At 38.2% G+C, this 20312-nt stretch overlaps 1 protein-coding gene across 4 annotated transcripts in view; it reads right to left on the reverse strand.

The window, feature by feature from the left end:
* The window catches only part of itgbl1 (integrin, beta-like 1), a 54503-nt gene that overhangs the window by 2949 nt on the left and 31242 nt on the right, over positions 1–20312 (reverse strand). For all 4 annotated transcript variants that reach the window (XM_017310805.2, XM_017310808.2, XM_081601111.1 and 1 more), the window contains 3 exons: positions 12193–12309; positions 6143–6289; positions 2444–2557 (listed from right to left, as the gene is read on the reverse strand). In XM_017310805.2, coding sequence (XP_017166294.2) covers positions 2444–2557; positions 6143–6289; positions 12193–12309 — 378 coding nt within the window. The remainder of the gene's footprint in view (positions 1–2443; positions 2558–6142; positions 6290–12192; positions 12310–20312) is intronic.

Genomic DNA, 20312 nt, shown 5'->3' on the forward strand with positions numbered 1-20312 from the left:
AAAAATATTTCCGTCTTACTTGAGCTTTTCGTTTTTTTAAACTGCCAGATTAAGTCTCATGAGTTTTCAATTCTCAGTCAAAATTTAAAGCAGCATTTATAGGTTACTACTAACTTTTATGTTTATATAATAGTCTTTACAGTATTGTAAATTGATGAATCCGCAACATATCAGGCAAAAGTAACCAACATTCACGTGGCTTTTAATTGCAAAACCCAAAGATTAATAAAACTCGTTTCCTTTCCGAATTACCATCTTCAGTGCATAAAATTAACACGCGAGCATTCCTAATATGTTGCATTTTCCACATCACTCACCGGTTACATGTGTAATGAGAATCCACAGCTTTAGAGAATCCATGACATTTCTGGATGCTGTGTAATTTCTCATTAAACATGCCAAGAAAACCTCTTAGTAATTACAATAACAAAATGATTCAATCTGATGGGAAGAGTCTGTAACGTTTCTATTTATTTAGTTATTTGTTAGAAGATACTTAAGTCCCTGTGTTTAATTAACTTTTCATGTAAAACACCATTTCGTTCAAACGATTGTCGTGCTCAGGGTAATTTTAACGTTCATATTTATGTCGGTAATGAAAGGGAGAAACATTTAACAGATGCTGAAATCCATTTTCTTTATTCGCTTGCTGTTTTTGAAGTATTGTCTTTCATGTCACTCCGCTGATGTGCTTTCAGATTTACATGATCGGTCTCCTTGATGATGAGCTGAACTTGTTGAACAGTCATTTTGATGCACACCAAGAACAAATACTTCTGATAACATTGCCAGTGCTAACATAGAGGGACATGTCCTTACAAATTCATGTTTCCACAACAACAGCTGTCACAATGTTGAGGAAATTAAAGAAGAAAAAGCTACAAAAGTAAAACTTCTAATGTAAGAAACTACTTCTGATGTGACAAAATTATTAGAGGGTGACTTTTTTTTTTCAGTGAAATCAATTTCATGGTTTCGTCTCAACCTTCACTCCGTTTAACAGCGTGAAGGCCTGTTTAAAGGACTTCACCAAACAGTTTAATCAGTTTTTACCATCTAAGAAACTCATGTCAAGCAAATTGGGCATTTCGTATCGATCGTCGGGTGTTTATTGCTTTTCTGTTCCCGATAAGTTATTGCCCTGTTTGCTCAGCAAGCTACTTCCCTGAAAATAAATATGCCATCACTAATAAGAGGCTGCTGATGTCTCGCCTGCAATCAGGCCATCTTTATGGAACGGCATGCTGCTACAACCTTTAACCCCTTTAGCTAAAACCCTCAAAATGCCTACAAGTTATCCACGCACCACAATCTCTGGTGGTTCCACAGCACAGTGGTCATCAGAACAGAACCAGCCTTTTCCATCAGGCCGTTTAGGTTTTTTAAATCAGATGCTGTTACCCCAACAGATAACAGGTTGCTCTCCACAGCAGTCTTCTAGAAGATTTGAAGCATCTTGAAAGACCTAAGGTTCCTCAAGAAGGACAGTCTTCTCTGTTCCTTCTTGTAGGCGACTGCACCGTTGCGTCTCCAGATGCAGCCTGTTGTCCAGGTGAACGCTGACGCATTTATATTCCTCCACCACCGCCACTTCTTCTCCCATGATGAAAAAATTGTGTTTGACTTAACTCCGTTTCTCTTCAAATCTATAACCGTCTGCTTCGTTTGGCTCACATTGGAGATAAGATGATTGTTCCCACACCAAGACACAAAACAGTGACACACTTGACCACTGCAGTCATTGGTATTTCTGTAATTGTTGGTTGGTATTTATTGTCAGTGTTTGTATAATACATGTAATTCATTGCCGGTTTTCAGATTTCTGGTGCTGACATGTATTTCTCGGTTAAGTCGGTTATGTGAAACCGGAAAGATTTTGAGATGCTGAGCAGAGTAACTAAAGCTGGTAAAAATGTACAATTGGCATATTCTAATCCTTCAAAACCCGAAGTGTAGCAGTGAACAAGCACAAGTTTAGTATATTCTTTTTTTAATGGACATTGTTCTGTTACTTTAGGGCTTGCTGTTCTGTGTTTTTGCTCTGTTAACTCAAAAATGACATGCAGGAAGTCAAAATGACTGGCAACCCGAGGACATGCTGCAGGAGTTTTGTTGATTGTCACTTCAAAGCTGCATAAAATGGTAATGCTAAAGAAAAGGATAAATTTACTATAACTTTTTTTTTTAACTCAAGCTTTCCTGTCAGTTTCTGAATGTTTTTCATAGTTTTTCTTTTTTTTTTTGATTATCCTAATATGATAACTGAATTTTCAGTAATACTGTAATATATAATATAGACTTCATGACTATTTACTGACAGTTATCGCTTCTCCCTTGTATTTGGCTCTCTGTGAAGGAAGGCGAGCCCTGCTGTGAGGTGTTTGTTGATGCCATCCCTCTTTAGTACGCTCTGTTACAGCTGCGGCACACCGTGTGTCATTACCTGTGCAGATGAGGCCATCATGTTTGTCACACTCTCGGTCGTCGCACTCGCAGTGCTCTCCTGACACCCACCACTCTTGGCGAGAGCAAATGCACTGGCCACAGTGACAGGAACCTGCAATACGCACAAAGCACACACACACGCACACACACACATGCACCCCCACACGTACCCGCACACACACACACACACACACACACACACACACACACACACACACACACACACACACACATGTACTTTGATTACCGTCACTGTTCAGGGTTTTGAGTGTTTGGTATTTTCCTTTCTCCTTTTTTTTCCCACCCACTTGGCACATTATTACTTTTTTCCCCCAATAAAAGCTGTTTTGTTTAATCCTATGTGATTTTTTTTTTCACCTTTTCTTTTTCAGAGAAGATTAATGGAGTCGGTTAGAGTGGACAGAGATATTCCCCGAGGAAACAGCTTCTAATACAGTTTTACCACCAGGATACCAATCCACCCACACGCTACACTTCCTCTCTCCTCCATCGGTTTACATTTCTTTTCTCTCTCTAGGGTAGCAACAGAATAATAACATTTTAAGAATTGGGAGAGAGAAACAAATCTGGCTATCAGCCTTCTTTTTTTTTATACCCAGGGGTTCAGCTTTTTCTTTTTCTTTTTTCATTCACCACAGTTTTTTTACTTGCATGTGAAGCAGCCACAGCAGAAAAGGTAAGGCAGCTGTAGAGAGGAGAGGAAGATAAAGTAAAATAGCTAAGGCAGAGGCTGGTCAAGAAAAGAAGATAGATCTGGCTTTTAAAAGAAGTGGAGCATGGAGAATAAAGACGCTCATCTTCATTTCCCAGCCCTGCTCAGCGCTGGGCTCTCTGCGGTCGACGTTTTCCTTCGGATTCGCCGCCGCACAACAGAGAAGCTAGTCTGTTGTGTGGCGCCATTAGTTGCTTAATGACACAAAGTACAATGCAGTGACAGTTTGGTGCACTTAATTCAAGTACATCTGGCAAAAATGGGGAAAAGCCGGATTAGCTGCTCTGAAGTTATATTTTTAAATTGAATAACTGCGTTTGAGGTTTCAAAAGTGGAGAAGGGACCTGCAACACCTTGCGAGTGCACGAGCAGCCCTTTCATATTTTGCCACCACAAATTTCAGAGCTTGTTAATGAGATGCATGTGACGCACGAAACAGAAAGCAGCACATGAAAGCAACACAAACTTCACATAACCGTTTGAAAGTTTGACACGCGTGTAAAAAACACAGTTTAAACCAGATTCAGGTCAAAAATAATGTGCATCTCTTTGAACATTCGATGCAGCACCGACTGTCCAATCAATTGTTCACAGAAACAGTAATGCAAAACTGCAAACCTACCAAAATATGATAGTCAAGCTACACAAGGAAATCATTAATTAGCGGAGCAGTTCAAAGACCCGTTGTAACTCTGGATGTCTAGTTTTTAGATTATCACGAGACGTTAATGAGGAACAGCACACACAGAGGGGAGCGTGCTCTCTTGATATGAGAAACTGAACGTTTTTGGCCAAAATGTGCAACACTATGCCTGACAGAAAACTAATGCTGCACATCGACCTTAACGCAGCATCACCAGTGTCAAAATATGGTGGTGGCAGCATCATGCTGAAGAGGCGCTGCAGAAAACGTGAGACTGGAACGGAGGTTCCTCAGCAAATGAGCAAAACTTTGACACAACTTTGGTCCGTTGTACAAAATTGGCAGAAAATACATACATTTTTGTGGCTATGATGTAACAAAATGTGGAAAAGTTTACACGTCATGAATACTTTTGCTGTAAATGTAGTTTTTCAGCCTATCTATAGAAGTACTTTAACATAAAAGTGATCTGGCTTTTTCCAAGTTAATTTACATCATTCAACAAATATAAACCACAAATATAAAGTTTGTGAGAATTAATTTCACTCCAGAAGTCACCGACATGGACAAAAAAAAAAAAAAGTAGACTCAAGAATTTATAGTTTCACTTTCTTTTACCCATAACTGTAACAGCTGATGTTTTATTTAGTCACAATAATAATTGTGTCTAAAATTAAACATGAACATTTATACATTCATGTTTAAATGTGGGCTGCACAGTGGCGCAGTTGGTAGAGCTGTTGCCTTGCAGCAAGAAGGTTCTGGGTTTGATTCCCGGCCCCGGTCTCTCTGCATGGAGTTTGAAACTGTGCATGGGTTTTCTCCGGGTACTCCGGCTTCCTCCCACAGTCCAAAAACATGACTGTCAGGTTAATTGGCCTCTCCAAATTGCCCCTAGGTGCGAGCGTGTGTGTGCATGGTTGTGTGTCTCTGTGTTGCCCTGCGACAGACTGGTAACCTGTCCAGGTGACCCCGCCTCTCGCCCGGAACATTAGCTGGAGATAGGCACCAGCAACCCTCCCGATCATACTAAGGGACAAGGGTGTAAAGAAAAGGAGTGGATGGATGTTTAAATGTTTACAGTCCACATTTAATACAGTTTATTTGAGTGTTTTCTACACACAGTAACAAGATTGTCAACTGCGTCAAAAGAAAAAAAGACTTTCCTCTAGAGCACACATCTGGTCTTAATCTCAAAACGATTAAGATCAGCAGTGTTTCTCATAAAACAACGCTATTTGATTAATTATATGGCATGAATAACCTGGAATCTGTAGTTAATTTTCTGTTGCGCAGTATGAGATCAGCAGTCACAGCGAGCAGGAGACGGATCCCGGCCGGCTTCTGGACTTAGACAATTCAACTAAGCTGTAAGTTTGAAATACATGCTGAAGCTCACAAAAACCCAGACGGTTTTTAATTAACTGTGTCTCCTAAATCTTGCTTAGAGTAAGAAAAAAACAACAACAAAAAGGCAGGCATTAACACATAGTAGGCAAATTGTATATGTTGTTTTATTATTAAGGTTCTCTACACTATCCTGCAAATTACCCTTTGGGGAGAAATAAAGTGTTTGTAAGTTGAATGAGAGACTATGGCCATACATAATGGAGCCCATTAAGGGGGAAAAAATCAATATCACCACCCAGACTCAAAAACAGTCTAGTAAATACTGTGCAATCTGCACAAAAGTTACACAGCAAATTCTTATAAAAAAAGAGAGAAAACTTCTATTATAACTAGTGAAGACTTCCAAACCCTCACATAGTCATTTTGTGCTTTACTTTTAGACTTCATGTAGCTCAATGCGCAGTTGGCAGCACTGTTGCTTTGCAGCAGGGATGACGTGGGTTAGCCTGTGTGTGCATGTTCTCTGTGCATGTATGGGTGGATCTTCTGAATTTAACTGTAATTAAAGGTGATCAGTTCATAATAAGTCCTAGTCATCAGTACCAGTCAGTGTTCAGGGAAAAAAAAAAACAATGAATCGGATTCGACTTGGTGCAACTTTCGGTCAATGTGCTTTTAATTCTGCAAAACAGACTTCAGTCTCAGTGGCCTTTTGTCCAATATTTCCTGTTAATGTAGCTAACAAACCCTGCAAGTTAATGCGAAGCATTTTCTCTTATACTCTTCAGCCAATCGAAAATCGCAGTGATCCTTGACACATTCATCCTTGTTCACGAGTGACATTCTTCAACAACATATAGCTGATTCCTTTCTTTTGACATTTAATAATACAATGTTGCTTGCAGACAAATGCTAGCTTACAGGGCTGAAAGAGAAGGGGGGGGTGAGGGGGGAATGTAATTCCTGTTCACCTTTTCCACTGCAAACGACCCCATCATCTGTCTCGCAGAGTTCCTTGCTCTGGGCGTCACTCATGTCGCAAGACCTGGGAAACTGGCACAGATTTCCAAACCAGCCTTCCTCGCAGATGCACCGTCCACATGAACAGTAACCGTGACCTGGCAGTGAAAAGCAGAAGCACCTTCGTTAAAAGGAGACAGGATGTGGTGAGGGATCATGAGATAAAAACAACCAGAAATGTAAAAAAAAAAAAAAAAAAAAAAGAAGAAGAAGAAGAAATGTCTACACAGGTAGTCAAAGACAAATGAAATACCTCTGGAAAGGGTAAAAAAATGTTTTTAAAGCTGATAAATACAAAGAGCTGACAGCACTAACATTGAACCCTGACACTAATAGGCAGTGCAGGGAGGAAGAGCTGCAGGGAGATGAGAGAGACGGAGAGAGCTTATTGTATTTCCCCAAGGGACATGAAAGGAACTGTCATCGCTGGTCTTGTGCTGTCCTTAATAAATCTAATGCTTCAGACAGATGAAAAACAAAGAATAGAAATAGCGGGCAAAAAAAAAAAAAAAACATCCAGCATATGACACTTTGGAAGCCAAGAAGGTTCATTAGGTTGAGAGAGGCTGTTGTTTGCTGCTTTGCTGTAATTGCTTTTAACATCGTTTGACAAGAACCATAAAAATATACGTCAAAGCCGACTCTTGAATGGCTCATTTGAACTAATATTTTGAAGATGCAGTCACTGTTGGAAGATTTGGATTACAAAACAGTAATTCTGACATTTATCGTTTTATCATTGTGTCGTTTTATCATTAGTTCTGTGTCAACACGTTGTCTGGACGGCTTGATGCTTGAATAGCTCTGGATGGTAACGGGCTGGTCAGAAACCAAAATTCTTTTTTTTTTTTTTCTCGAATCAGTGAATGCATCATATCTATTACCTATACACTAACAGGTTTCACTAATGACAAAGCAGTTTGGGGTGAAAGTTGTTACTTTAGGAAGAAGACTGTTTTCTTTCGTCAGTATGATTGAAGTGTCTAAAAATAAAATAATGGGAAGCACAAAAGATGTTGGGAGCTTTTTTAAGAAGTGAAATTCTGTCTCCAACCGAGGCATGCTGCCTGTCCCTCCAGGCTGCTGCTTTTAAAAGGGGACTGAGTCTTCAGCAAATAGCAGGGAGTTTAATGTTTTACAGCAAAGTGTATCCCTTTTGTCCTTTTGAAAAGTTCAAGTTGACTCATCGTAGACATCATGGACATTTTAAAGAACTCCCAGTTAAGGTAAATGTTTGTTATGTGGGATAATTTGACCCAAATGTAAAATGGGTGAGATTATAACTTCTTTACTGCGGAGCTGTGTAACACTGACTGCTCTTTCTCACAAAGTGAGATGTGATGTCTTATCTGGCATAACATAAATAATTAACAGCAGGTCATAACAGACAGGCTGTTTGATAGTCTATTATTGCAAAACATGCATAAATCACTTAACGATATACCTTTGCAGTTGTTGGTCTTTTGTAGATTTGTAATTTAAAAAGTCTTTGTTTCATCTTGCTGTACATATTTTATTAATCGTCATACTTACCTGCAAGGCAAAAAAAATCCCCTATTTTATTATTCATATGAGGAATCAGAAAACTGGTGTCAGCGGGTCAGAGCTTTATCAAACTGTTGGTCAGAAAAGAGCTGAAAAAATGCTCATTCATACCTGAACAAGTTTAATATTTCATGGGTATTTTTGAATACTCTGTACGCTCTGCCTTCTCAAACCCACAGTCAGCCTCGGGAGACGAGGCTCTCACTGAGCCAGGTCCTGCTGGAGCTTTCATCCCGTTAAAGGTCAGGGGATTTTTTTTCCCCCTGCTGCCTCAACATGCACACTCAGTATGAGAGACTGCTGCAAAGTTAACAACACAATGCGAGTGCCGGTCAACTACACGCTCCTTCTCCTGCTGTCTTCGTATCTTCATATCCTACCCACAACTTTCCTTAAGAAAGAAACTTCTTAAGGAAAGTTGAGTCTTATCTGATTCAAAAAGTAAACTCGTTGCTCTCATCGGGTGTTTTCTCCCAGTCAAACCACTGATAAAAAAGGACAATCTGGGCATGTCTCTATGGCAGAATTACAATTCAATCGCTAACCTTACACAGCAAAATTATCAAAAAAAGATGTGCTTCACCAGGAAAATAGCTTCTTAATGACAGCCAACCACTTTGACGTGTTTCATTCCAGTTTCCGTCACCACAGTGACTGCCCTCGTCAAAATGTTCAGTGACATCCACATAAATACAGACTGTGGAAGAACCACAATGTTGGCACTGTTGGATCTCAGCGCAGAATTTGACAGGAACATCAGGAACTTCTTTGTGTCAACAGGCAACTTCTGATCTGAAGTCACATGTTGGGTCCCTTTAAATCAATGCCAACTACTCACCTGTCTGGAGTTGCCTTGATTAATAATAGCTGGAACATCGATCAATATGCTTGATGAATATCTGAAGATGATTTTTCTTGCTGACGACATCTGACTAAATTGTGTTGCTTGTTTTGTGTTTTTATCGTGTCGAGCGCTTCACCTTGTTTCTGAATTTTGCAATACGAATAAACTTCGCTTGACTCCGTTCACTTTCTGAGTCACCAAAAAAAGTTTGCCAGATGTTCCAGAAGGAAAGCAGAAAGTCCTTCTCCGTTGCTTCTCCCTGTTTCTCCCAAACCTGAGCTGCTACAACAACAACAAAAATAAATAAATAAATAAAAAAACACAGTTATCTCTCCACCTGGTACCCGTGTGCTGTTTCCTAAGCGCCACTGTGATAATCATTTTTGTGTGCCGCAAATTATAACATTATGAAAAAAAAAAAATTCAACAAACAGATTTGTGTCTTGAAATGTAACCGAAGTGTAATGAAGACTTATGACGTGTTGTCAGCCCAAAAACAGATAAATAATGTCACTCATCACCTCAGATTTAGGCTGGCGATGTTTGTTTATGCAACACATAACTGGGAACAATCAGCGCATGATTATGAAGTGCCGCAGCGCTGGGATGGTGTTCGAAATGCAAAAAAAACACCTGTTTACAGCTTCCCTCTACTTGCTCTTATACACTGTGAGCACAACACACAGTTGGAAAACAAATAAATATTTCAAGCGCAGCAATAATGTGATTACTAATTATAAGTGAGTCTAGCAAAATTTTAGTGTTTTCCTCTGTGTGCCAGCTGCATTCACTCAGTTATGCTTTTCTGTGCTTTTTGCATATAAGTTGTCTTGAGAGTTTTTGCATGAAAATAAATAATATTTAACAATATATAAAGGGACGTTGCTAGGCATTTTGGGTGCCCTAAACGCAAATGTTTTGTAGAACTTAATAACTTAATACGTCGGGTTGTTGCCAAGTGCTGGAGTGACGATGGTGATAAAGAATGACTGAATCAGTCTGAAAACTCAGTTTTTCCAGAAACTCATTAAAGTTTGGCTGAATGGAAACAGAATGGAAACTCTCGCTGTACCAAATTATGTTCTCTCTTCTATTTTCCACTATACTTGCCTTTTGAGTTTTGGTCTTGCAAATGATCTGAAATGTTAGGAGATTTTTTTGTTTTTTTTTCTTTTGTCATAAGATCCTTGCTATTGTCATTCAATATAAAAAACAAATTAAAAAATAATGTTGTATTACAAAATGCTTGTTAAATTACCCAACAAATATTTTTTTGCAGTGCAGTGATGCTGATCTTTTGGGAACTTCTGGAAGTATATTTTGAGGAGTAGAAAATACATCCTTACTTTAGTTTTAACTAATGTGTACTGACATTACAGATTCCGAAACCAAATACTTGAAAATATTCCTAATAATCTTTGCTGGTGTTATTGGAACAAAGTATGACACATAGATGTTCATAATCCTCGCAATTGCTGGATAGAAGCTTTTGGTGGCTGATTCTGTGTTTAACTTAGAAGATTGGTCAGGTCTTGATAAGACTTTAATTTATTTTCAATCATTTTACAAGGTTTGTGAACAAGCAGAACCCAAAACAAAGTTAATAAGGTAACTGAGAATCTCTGTGAATTGTAAATGCGTGTAAAAGTGCGAGGTTATAAACGAAACTAAGCCTCCGCCTTAGACGAAGCGGGGGTGTTGGCCGTGGCAGACCATGCATGACCGCCTCAATCAGTCGGTTTGGGACGGCAGGTAATTGCTTTGAAGGTTCGACAAGCGAGCTCCGTTCAATTAGCGTGCACCTGTCTGTCTCAGAATGAGAGCTCTGGCACTTATGGACAGACAGTGAAAGGGAGGCAAATGTGAAATTGGTGCAGCAAAGGTATGACCGGTAAGACAAAGTGTAAAAGCAAGGGGGAAAACCAAGGTTTATTTCTTTGCAAATAATACTGCAACATTTCAAAAGTGTGGTATTTGTTCAATACGAGCTTATTTCAGTATATATGCAAGAATAATTTTGCATGTTTGAAAGTTAAAAGGCAAGTTCGATAGCTCTGAATGTAAGGTGCATATAATTTCGGCCTCTGTGCACTGCATAGGCCCAGCCTGGGTCGGTCCGGCTCACTGTCGGCCCAAGCCCTGTTACACTCCGGCGCTGGTTGTGTTTGCATTGAGTAGAGTGCAACTTCAAAAGCGTTAAAAACAAATCCCTGCTGAAGCTGCTGAGGCAAACTCGTCAGATACAGGGGGGTTGCACTTTTTTATTCCTCATTGTGTCCCATACATCTCCTTCTGTACCCACTTGTTAGCGAGGAAGCTGAGGGGGGGGAAAAAAAACCTTCACCTTTAACTAAATCAATTGAAAACATTTTCTCATCTGAGTATCACCTCTGAGTTGAACTACCACTCAGTGCAGCTGAGCCACTGTGGCTTGCAGGAATCCCTTGCACTTCTCCTACCGATGAAGAAGCCTCTCGTTCTTAGAGGATCATGCAAAAGGTTGATACTCTTCTTACATTCCAGTAACAAACTTCAATGTATTTTAAAGGAATTAGATGTGATCAATACAAACTGGAGCATCGTTTTCTGTGGCAGAAATAGAATACATTTTTGCCATGTTTTTTTTTTTTTTTACTTTTCACAATCAGAAGAGTAGTTATTGAGTCAGTGCTTTGTACAACCACCTTTTGTTTCAATTGCAGACAGCCTTTAGGAGTAATGTCTCAAAAATATTTGCACATTTAGGCACAAATCGTTGCCCATTTATCTTTGCAAAATAGCTCAGCCTCATTCCAATTAGATTAAGAGCACCGGAGAGAATCATATTTCAAATTCTCAATTGGATTTAAGTCTGGACGATAACTGGGCCATTCCAACAAATGAATTTGCTTTGATATAAACTATTGCTCTGTTGCTTTGGCTGTATGTTTAGGTTTGTTGTCTTGTTGAAAAGGTGAGCCACTGCTGTAAAATGGGGCTTTAATATAAGAAAACAAAATGTCAAAATGTTTAACAGGTTTGAATATTTTTACAATCTGTCCATTGATGCAGATGGACAGACGTAGGTTTCCATTGGCCTAACTGAGCGGTCTAAATTTTAAATCTCGTATATAATACATTTTATATTCTATTTTTAATGAAATTTTTGTTTTGTTCTTGCGTCATATCACAAATTAGTCAACAAAACAAAACAAAACAAAAAAAGGAACAGCAATGTGCTGATTTCTGTCAGCTACATCAATTAGTTTTTTTTTATTTGAATTTGAAATCAGTGTTCTTCAGCTCGGTGAACAGGCCTTTCGTTGTTGCAGGCTTGGGCCACTGATAATTAAACTATAGTTCCACTGTAAGCAAGAGAATATTCATAAATGTCACATTAGTCACTTTTGCCGCTTCAGACTGAATTTGTTGGCACAAGTACAACTCGAATGAGACACACAGAACGTTAACGTTATTTTCATTTGTTTTTTTTACTGGGATCTTTAGTCTCACTGCCTAACAATTCTGAGCTAAAACATAATCTTGTAACCTGCATAATGCAATGTTTGGTCCATTTCCTGTGTGGAATCGAGTCACAGAGTTGCGTGTGTGCGTTAGCGTTTGTGCTCTCACCTCCGCAGACCTCTCCCTCCATGTCCTCACACTGACGGTCGTCACACTCGCAGTTTTTCCCATGAATGCGACTCTCCTCAGGTGGATGGCAAATACACTGTCCACAGATACACTGCCCTAAAAAAACACACAAGTTTGCTTTTAACAGATCTGAATTTTAATTTTTTTTTGTTTTTGTTCACATACAACAAAGTCATTGGTTTTAATTTTTTGGTGCTGGCTAAATGTGAGAAAATTTGGTCTTAAATTTGCTCTTGGTAGAGTTACAGTACATGGGGGATTAATAACTGAATTTTTGACTAGTGAGGGTTAAACCCAAGACTAAATAAACGGGACTCTTCACATTCAAATCCGTCGACATTGACTGTTGGAATGAAAACTAATGAAAACTACGGTACAGTTTGAGATATGGTTTTTCTTTCCCTGCCTCAGCTTCTCTTTTAATAACTGTGAGTAACACGACAACAAAAACAAAACAAAACAAAAACATATTGTCTTTATCAATTGTAGGGTTTTAACATAAAAGGTTCTGGTAAACACGGGTGAGTTTTGAAGCAGCATACTGGTGTACCGGACGGCCAGAAGGGTTTAAGCTTCTGTGGTTGTAGAGGCAAAAACCAGGTTGATAGAAGAAATCCAAGATTTTGGAGAAGGAGTTTTCGTTGACCTCAAGGAAGTCTGTAAAATTGCTTGATATGTCAGAGAAAGATGTGACAGAGATGCGCTCGGATGTGTTGAAAGCTCTGGACATTGTGGGGCTGTCCCGGTTAGCACGTCTTCTCACTGCCACACGGAGAACCGGGACAACATTAGTAGAGTGACAGACTTGAGCGACGGTCTTAATTTTGAAGTAAAGGTGCCAGAGGGTTTATTCTGGCTATTGAGGAATTCCACTTCTCAGCCTCCCTGGGAAAGTTCACCCCAGATTGTTAGAAGGAAGGCAAAGACAAATGAGATTGAATCAGTGATTAAGGAGGATTCAGTGTGATTTTCTTCCTGGCTGTGAAGCAAAGGACTAGATTGCTACCCTCACATGAATGCTGAGTGGGTTTTGCGAGTTTGGTTGCCCACCCTACCTGCGTTTTGTGGATCTATAGAAAGTTAACGATCGCTTTTCCTGAGGAACTATTGCTGGGGCTTGTTGTGGGAGTACAAGATGCTGGGGATGCTTTCCAGGGCTATTCTTTCCCTTGTATGAGAAAAGCAAGAATTGGCGCCCACACTCTTGGCACCACGTTCAGCTTGTTTCAAGTGCATATTAGGATCCACCGCCCCTATTTCCTAATCCTGTTTGTGGTCCAAACGAGAGACAAAATTGGAACGAGCAGCTGCAGAGGAGAAAGTTTGTGGTTTTGGAACCTCAGAGTCTCATCTTTGCATTTCGCAGATGATGTGGTTCTATTAGCATCTTCAGGAAATGAACTCCAGCAGGGAGCAGAGTGGTGCACAGGTGAGTGTGAAGTGGCCAGATCTTGTAAAAGCTCAATTATCCTAAAAAAAAGTTAATATGCAGACACATACTCATGCAGTCTGTCATTCTTCCGTGTTCATGTCACGCGTACTTTGGTCTGTCATGATGGAGCTTGGGAATATGAAAGGCAGTCTCGAAGTCCATTCAATAATAAACAAAGTTTTCCCATTTTCTTGTAAATCTCACCTTTATAATTTAAGCACAGCACACATTAGCAAAATAAACGAGCTGAAAACATGGGGACAGCAGCGCTTGATTTGAAAATAGGAATAAAAATTCACTTTCAACAGTGTTGGTAATGAACTCATATTTGACAAGTAGTCTTATAGAAGAGTTAACATCTAAATACGGACACTCGTAGTTGTTAGTACATTTTAAAGTGCATTAACTCCAAATAGAGTCTGTGTCCATGCAGACATATTCATGGTGTTAAAACCAAACTGACAGCGTTCATTTACCATGCTGATTTTTCTGTGTATCAGAGTTTAATTTATTATCATTTGTATACCGGTTATCCTCTTCCCCCTTTTTATCTTGTATTGTTTATGTCTTCAAAATGTTAAAATTAACCCGTTGATTGGCAGCTGAATTTACATAGACAGAGTAAATGGAGGCAATCATTGATTTTACATGAGGCTGCCAAAAGGCTACAAAACCTTTTATGGAAATGCCACACTAATAAAGACACTTAAGGGCCATGTGCCCACTCATACCCGATCCTCAAGAAGTTGCTATTCCACTTCAATCAGTGGGCTGTCGGTGAAGAAGGCCACTGGGAAGGTGACTGATTGAACTTGCTGCTGCCTAATGATGATGATTGTTTGAAAAGCATAGTCTCTTCTGAACTACCACTGGAGTTCTGTGCAATGTATATCAGCATGAATGTCAGACTAATATCAAAAAACTTGAATGGTACGGTACAGATGGTGTCGGAAGAATTAAAAGAAAAAAAATTTGAAGAATTTCCAATTAAATATGATCTGAATCTCCTCTAAATCTTGCTTAAGCACAGTAATAACTGGTGAAAAACCATTGCACCAATCTACAATGGGACCTGTCCATCTACCAACACACCAAGAAAAAGAAGAACACCTTAATCTAGACCTTCCAGTTCACAATGGTCATTCAAGAGGCTGTTATTTGTCTTCATTTAACCCTTGTGTTGTCTTGCGGGTCAAAAGTGACCCACTAACATGTTTAGCAGTAGGAAAAATACCCTAAACCCTGACTTGAAATTTTATGACTTTTCCTAAGTGGACCCCATCATAAGAAAAAGTTATACATTGTTTTTGTTTATGTTTCCATGTGGACTGTACACTACTAGGGTACAAGGACTGACTTGTGGGTCATTTTTGACCCGTGAATTACAAAACCATTTAAACACCAGAGTGCAACACTGTTGATCGTCTTTTTGTATAGTGTGACAAAAAAAAAACATGATAAAAAATGAATTAAATTGAGCTGAATTGTTAAATAACAGATCGTTTCATCATGCAAAATAGATTTTGGATTTAAAATTCAAATTTATTTGCTTTACTTTACGGTTTTGGTAGTATGGATCCATTTTCTATGGTGGCTGACAGGTGCAAATGCGCAGCAACAGAAAAAACATGAAAACACAAACAAATCCAGCAAACAAGAAGAGATAACGCAAACAAAAAGCAAATCAAATGCAGCAAACAAAAAAAAAAGAGACGCAAACAAAAGTCCCTCCTGCTTTGCTCGACCAAAACAGCAGAAGATGCCTCATCAGCACTGCGGGATATTGAATAAATAAATAAATTACTTTAGTGAAAAAAAATTTTTTTACAGCTATTACCAGACTTAATATCTGTGTTTCACCTTCACTCATAGGGAAAAAAACTATTGGGAGTTTTTATAACGATTTGCCGGGAGACATGCGTTCTTTCTCGGTGTACCGAACCTGGAGCACCCGGCCAGCTGACAGCTGGCGAGGGGAGCTGGCTGTTAATGCAGCGGGAGCAGATATCTCCGAAAACGTTGGAGCAATATTGTAATTAAGTGATTTACTGTTGAACTGAGCAGATGTTTGAGATCTATACATCTACATTCTCGCCTAAAAACTAATTTAAAAAAATAATGTGTCATTTTAAGTGCAACAGCACAAATAATTTTGCCGCCATTGCTGCTTTTCTAAACACCCGTTTTAAAGGATGCAGACCCTAAATTTGGACAAAGCTGTTTTTTTTTCGACTCCCCCTAGTGGTCTGGAGCACTTCCGTTTTCAGCACTTTTTGTTTGCATCTTTTCTTTTGTTTGCTGCATGTCATTTGTGGTTGTAGTCTTTTTTGTTTGTCTCTTTTTTTGTTTGCATCTCTTTTTGTTTGCGTCTCTTTTTTTGTTTGCATCTCTTTTTTGTTTGCTGCATTTTCTTTGCTTTTTGTTTGCATCTCTTTTTTTGTTTGCCTCTTGTATTTGCTGCATTTGCTTTTTGTTTGCATTTCTTTTTTGTTTGCTGCATTTTATTTGCGTCCCTTTTTTTGTTTGAGTCTTTTTTTGTTTGCATGTTTTCTCTGTTGCTGAGCATTTGCGCCTGTCGGCCACCGTAATTTTGACCCGTAGGACAAGGGGAATAAACAGAATGTTAAGATCGCACAATTTGTTAACAGAGTTGGTCTTTTTTTTTTTTTTACATGTAGAAACTTGTTTCTGTTTGTTGCTTGTAGGGTACATTCTTGGCTCTAAAGTACAGAAACACACCCAGGATGTGAATTTGCCTGGGTTTGTCTTCTGATGACTCACTGAGTTAAATTAGTGGCAATAAATAGTGCAGGAGAGAAATCTAGAAGACATCTACTTGACTGACAACAGCATCTAATGTGTTGCCCCTGTCACATTACTGACACTTTTTATGACCATGCATTTTTAAACATGCACACACACACGCGCAAACACACGCACACATTATGCTTATGGCAGTCCCTCTTCCTGCTACAAATACCACATGCTGCCATCTGCTCTGAGGACTCAGTTACCCTAGTAACCATTGATGTCATAGCAGCTCGTCTTATCAATTATCTCAGCAGTCACCAAACCGCTAACATCAGGATATGTGCTAATGTTTGTTTACTTTGTCATGCTGCCTTCAAAGACTGTGCCACATTGGCGGACTTAGATTTGACAGTTTGTGTAACACTGGGCTGAAATATATATTTAAGTAAACAAAAAAGTAGTGTTGAAAGCTAATCTCTGGAGCATTAATGATTGTTTAAAATGGTAACTCAAGTTAGAGAACTGAAACGTGGAGTTGGACTTGAGCAGGGGCGGATCTACTGGGGTGGCATGGGGTGGCATTTGCCACCCCAAATGAGAGCCTTGCTGCCCCTGTTGCCAACCCAGATGGCGACTCTGAATTCAATAAATAGTTATGTCAAATCGGACATTAAGCGCATGTCCGATTTGCGCTTAATGTCCGATTTGTTAATGGAATCTCTTTTTTCCGATAACATTGAATGCAACACAATGTAACCTGACGTCACCAACTTGAATTTACCAAAATTAGTAACTATTGTCAAGGCCCTCTCTACTTTGAAGGCAATATTATGTGAGTAAAAATGTCGGATTTGAACAGTGCTTCTTATCTTCCCTGCGTTCAAGTTTTTCTTCTCTTTGTGGCGTTAATAAATGAAAGTGTGCAATACCGCCACCATCTGGTCTGGAGTGTGAACTGGAGCTAATGCAGGTTTTACATCACACATCTGAAAATGGATTGGGTACTTTCTTAAAAATTACATCATGATGATCTTTTTTTTTATTGTATGCAATTTTAATAAATAGTAAAAGATTATTAAGGCACTTAAAAATTCATTCTTTTTAGGTACTTAAAAAATATGCCTACATATTACATTAAACACACTTTAAAGGTGCCTAAAAGACATACTTCTGCATATGTATCAATTAGTTTTATTTTGTAATCAGGTTGCTGCGTGATGCAGACTTCTGCCCAGGTCCCTCTTGAAAATGAGATCTGGATCTCAATGGGGTTCACCTGGTTAAATAAAGAAAATTAAGGCATACTTTACTACCCTAAAATTGAGATGTAATTTAAAACATACTGAAATTAATCATCTAAAGTAGTGTTAAGTGAATTTAAAAAAATACATTTTGAGCATACATTTTTAAATATACACAAAATATATTTTAAATATACTTGAGAAAGTGTATATTTACACTTGGGCAAATATATATTTTGTTCACTTGAAGTATACTTTTATTTAATATATTAAAAGTGTATTTTGGTACAATTATGTTTAAGTGTGTTTAAAGTTCTAATTTAGAAATTGGTACAAGTGTATTTTTAGTATACAGTACTTCAGATATACATATAGGTAGTACACTTAATACTTAGTATACTTAAAGTGTACTTTCACAAATTTAAGTATGTGTGAAATATACTAAAGTATATATTTTTTTCACCTGGGTGAACTGAGCCATAGTTTGTCACGTTTCACCTACTGGTTATTTATTATAGTTTAATTGCTAGATCAAATCACTGCAGCCTGATATTTTATTGGGGAATCAAAATAATCTTATCATTTTACTTTTTTTTTTATTTAAAAATCTGGGGTGCATTTGAGTACAGCATTATTACTCAGATACCCCAAAATAAAATCGAGTGAAATCAAGTACTTTCAGAAGTAACCTGTAATAAGCAAAGTCCATCGTTGTCATAGCATAAACACCAATGTTAACACTGTTTTCCAATGCTTCCATGCAATGCATGTAAGGCACCTATTGCTCTACACCAGTGTTTCCCAACCCTGGTCCTCAAGGCACACTTCAACACACCCCATTCAGATGATTGCAATTCAGCAAAACCCTGTTAATCAGCCATCAATTGCAATCATGTGTGCTGATGATGCAAGGGAGCATCTAAAACATGCAGGTCAGTGTGCTTTGAGGACCAGGGTTGGGAAACACTGCTCTACACCTATAATTAATTTGGTGTTAAGAGATGAGCCTTTTCTAAAGGTAACGAACTGCAACGAAGTATAAATCAGATTTTTACTTTTGTGTTGAATGTCTGTTATACAATATATTTACCACTAAAAACAAACAAAAAACAACACTTTTATGCAAAATTCAGCAACTGCACAGTTCTTGTTAAATAGTGTAAGATAAGTAGTAGGCCTATTTCAAAAGAGCAGAAGAAATCTTATGTTTTTTGAACAATAACAATATTTGTTGCTAACCTGTTGCTAAGAGATGGGTGTGTTTACTGGTAACCAAGTGCCATGAAGTGAACATCAGATTTTTACTTTTGCAAAATTTGGCAATGGTAAATGTCTTGTATCTAATCAGGTAAGCATTATTTCGAAAGAGCTTATGTTTTATAAACTATAAAACTTGTTATTAATTTGATTTTAAGAGATGAGCGTTTTCTACTGGTAACGAACTGCCACGAAGTATAAATTGAGATTTTTACTTTTGTGCTGAATGTGTTTTATAATATATTTACCACTATGACAAAAAGAATGAACTTTTCAGCAAAATTCACCAACTGTACAATTCTTGTTAAAGTAAAATAAGTAGCATTTCAAAACAGCAGAAGAAATCTTATGTTTTTTGAACAATAACAATTTTTGTTGTTAATTTGTTGCTAAGACATGAGTGTGTTTACTGGTAACAAAGTGCCACGAAGTAAACAATTAATTTTTATTTTTGCAAAAGTAAAAATCAGAAAGCAGTGCACAAACCTTATCACAAACATTGCTAATGTAACTACTGCTCACATTAAAAGTAGCCTTTTTCCAAAAAATAGTTTATTTATTAACCATGTTTAGCACACTGTATGGAGGAAGTTATTGTAAGACAACATGCTAGTTATAGCCCACATGCCACTGGCTGCATTTAGGCTAATATCACCATTTTGGCTAATTTCAGCTTGTACACTAATTTTAACATACTGAATGGAATAAATCCATGTAACTCTGCATGCTTGTGTCTCTCCACATGCTATTTAGTACATTGTAGCTTACTTTAGCATTGAGGCTAATTTTTAGCATCAGAGTGCTGGGTTCCAACCGACGGGCACACTTTGGCAGGCCCCGTTTAAATTTCTTCAGAAATTTTGTAGTTATAATGAACTGTTCTTGATATTGCCTAATGTTTTGTGATAACGAGTATAGTCTACAGAACACAGACAGAAATATTTACAGAAAGAGATGTTCAAGCAGAATCATTGCAAAGGCAGAAATAAGAAAAAACACTATCTTAAACTCCTAAGAATTGGCTTTAACTCTTTTGAGTTAAAGGAATTGTGTTAAAAAGCAGAAACACCCGCTTTAAAAGCAGCCTTAAAATGTTCCTTTATGTGAGCACCCTATGTATCATCTGATATTGTTCGGACAGGTTCAGATCTGATATCACTTGCCTTGTTAAATTTCCTGTTCCCAAGTTCTCTGATGGGGCCCAGATAACTAGTCAGATTTCTAAGTTTTAAAATGTTATCAGAAAGGTAGAAAGTTTGCAAATTATTTTCCTTACACTTTACAGTTATGCAGCAGTTTTTGTGTTGATCTGTAGTAATCATCTTTGTTGTAAATTATCTTGAAATGTGTGGCTGCAGCATTGCAAATGCTAGAAATAATTATGGGATGTGAGCACTTCTGCACATGGTGCTTGTTGG

This window comes from Poecilia reticulata, chromosome 2, assembly GCF_904066995.2.
Source record: "Poecilia reticulata chromosome 2, P_reticulata-male-v2, whole genome shotgun sequence".
NCBI classification, from domain to species: domain Eukaryota; kingdom Metazoa; phylum Chordata; class Actinopteri; order Cyprinodontiformes; family Poeciliidae; genus Poecilia; species Poecilia reticulata.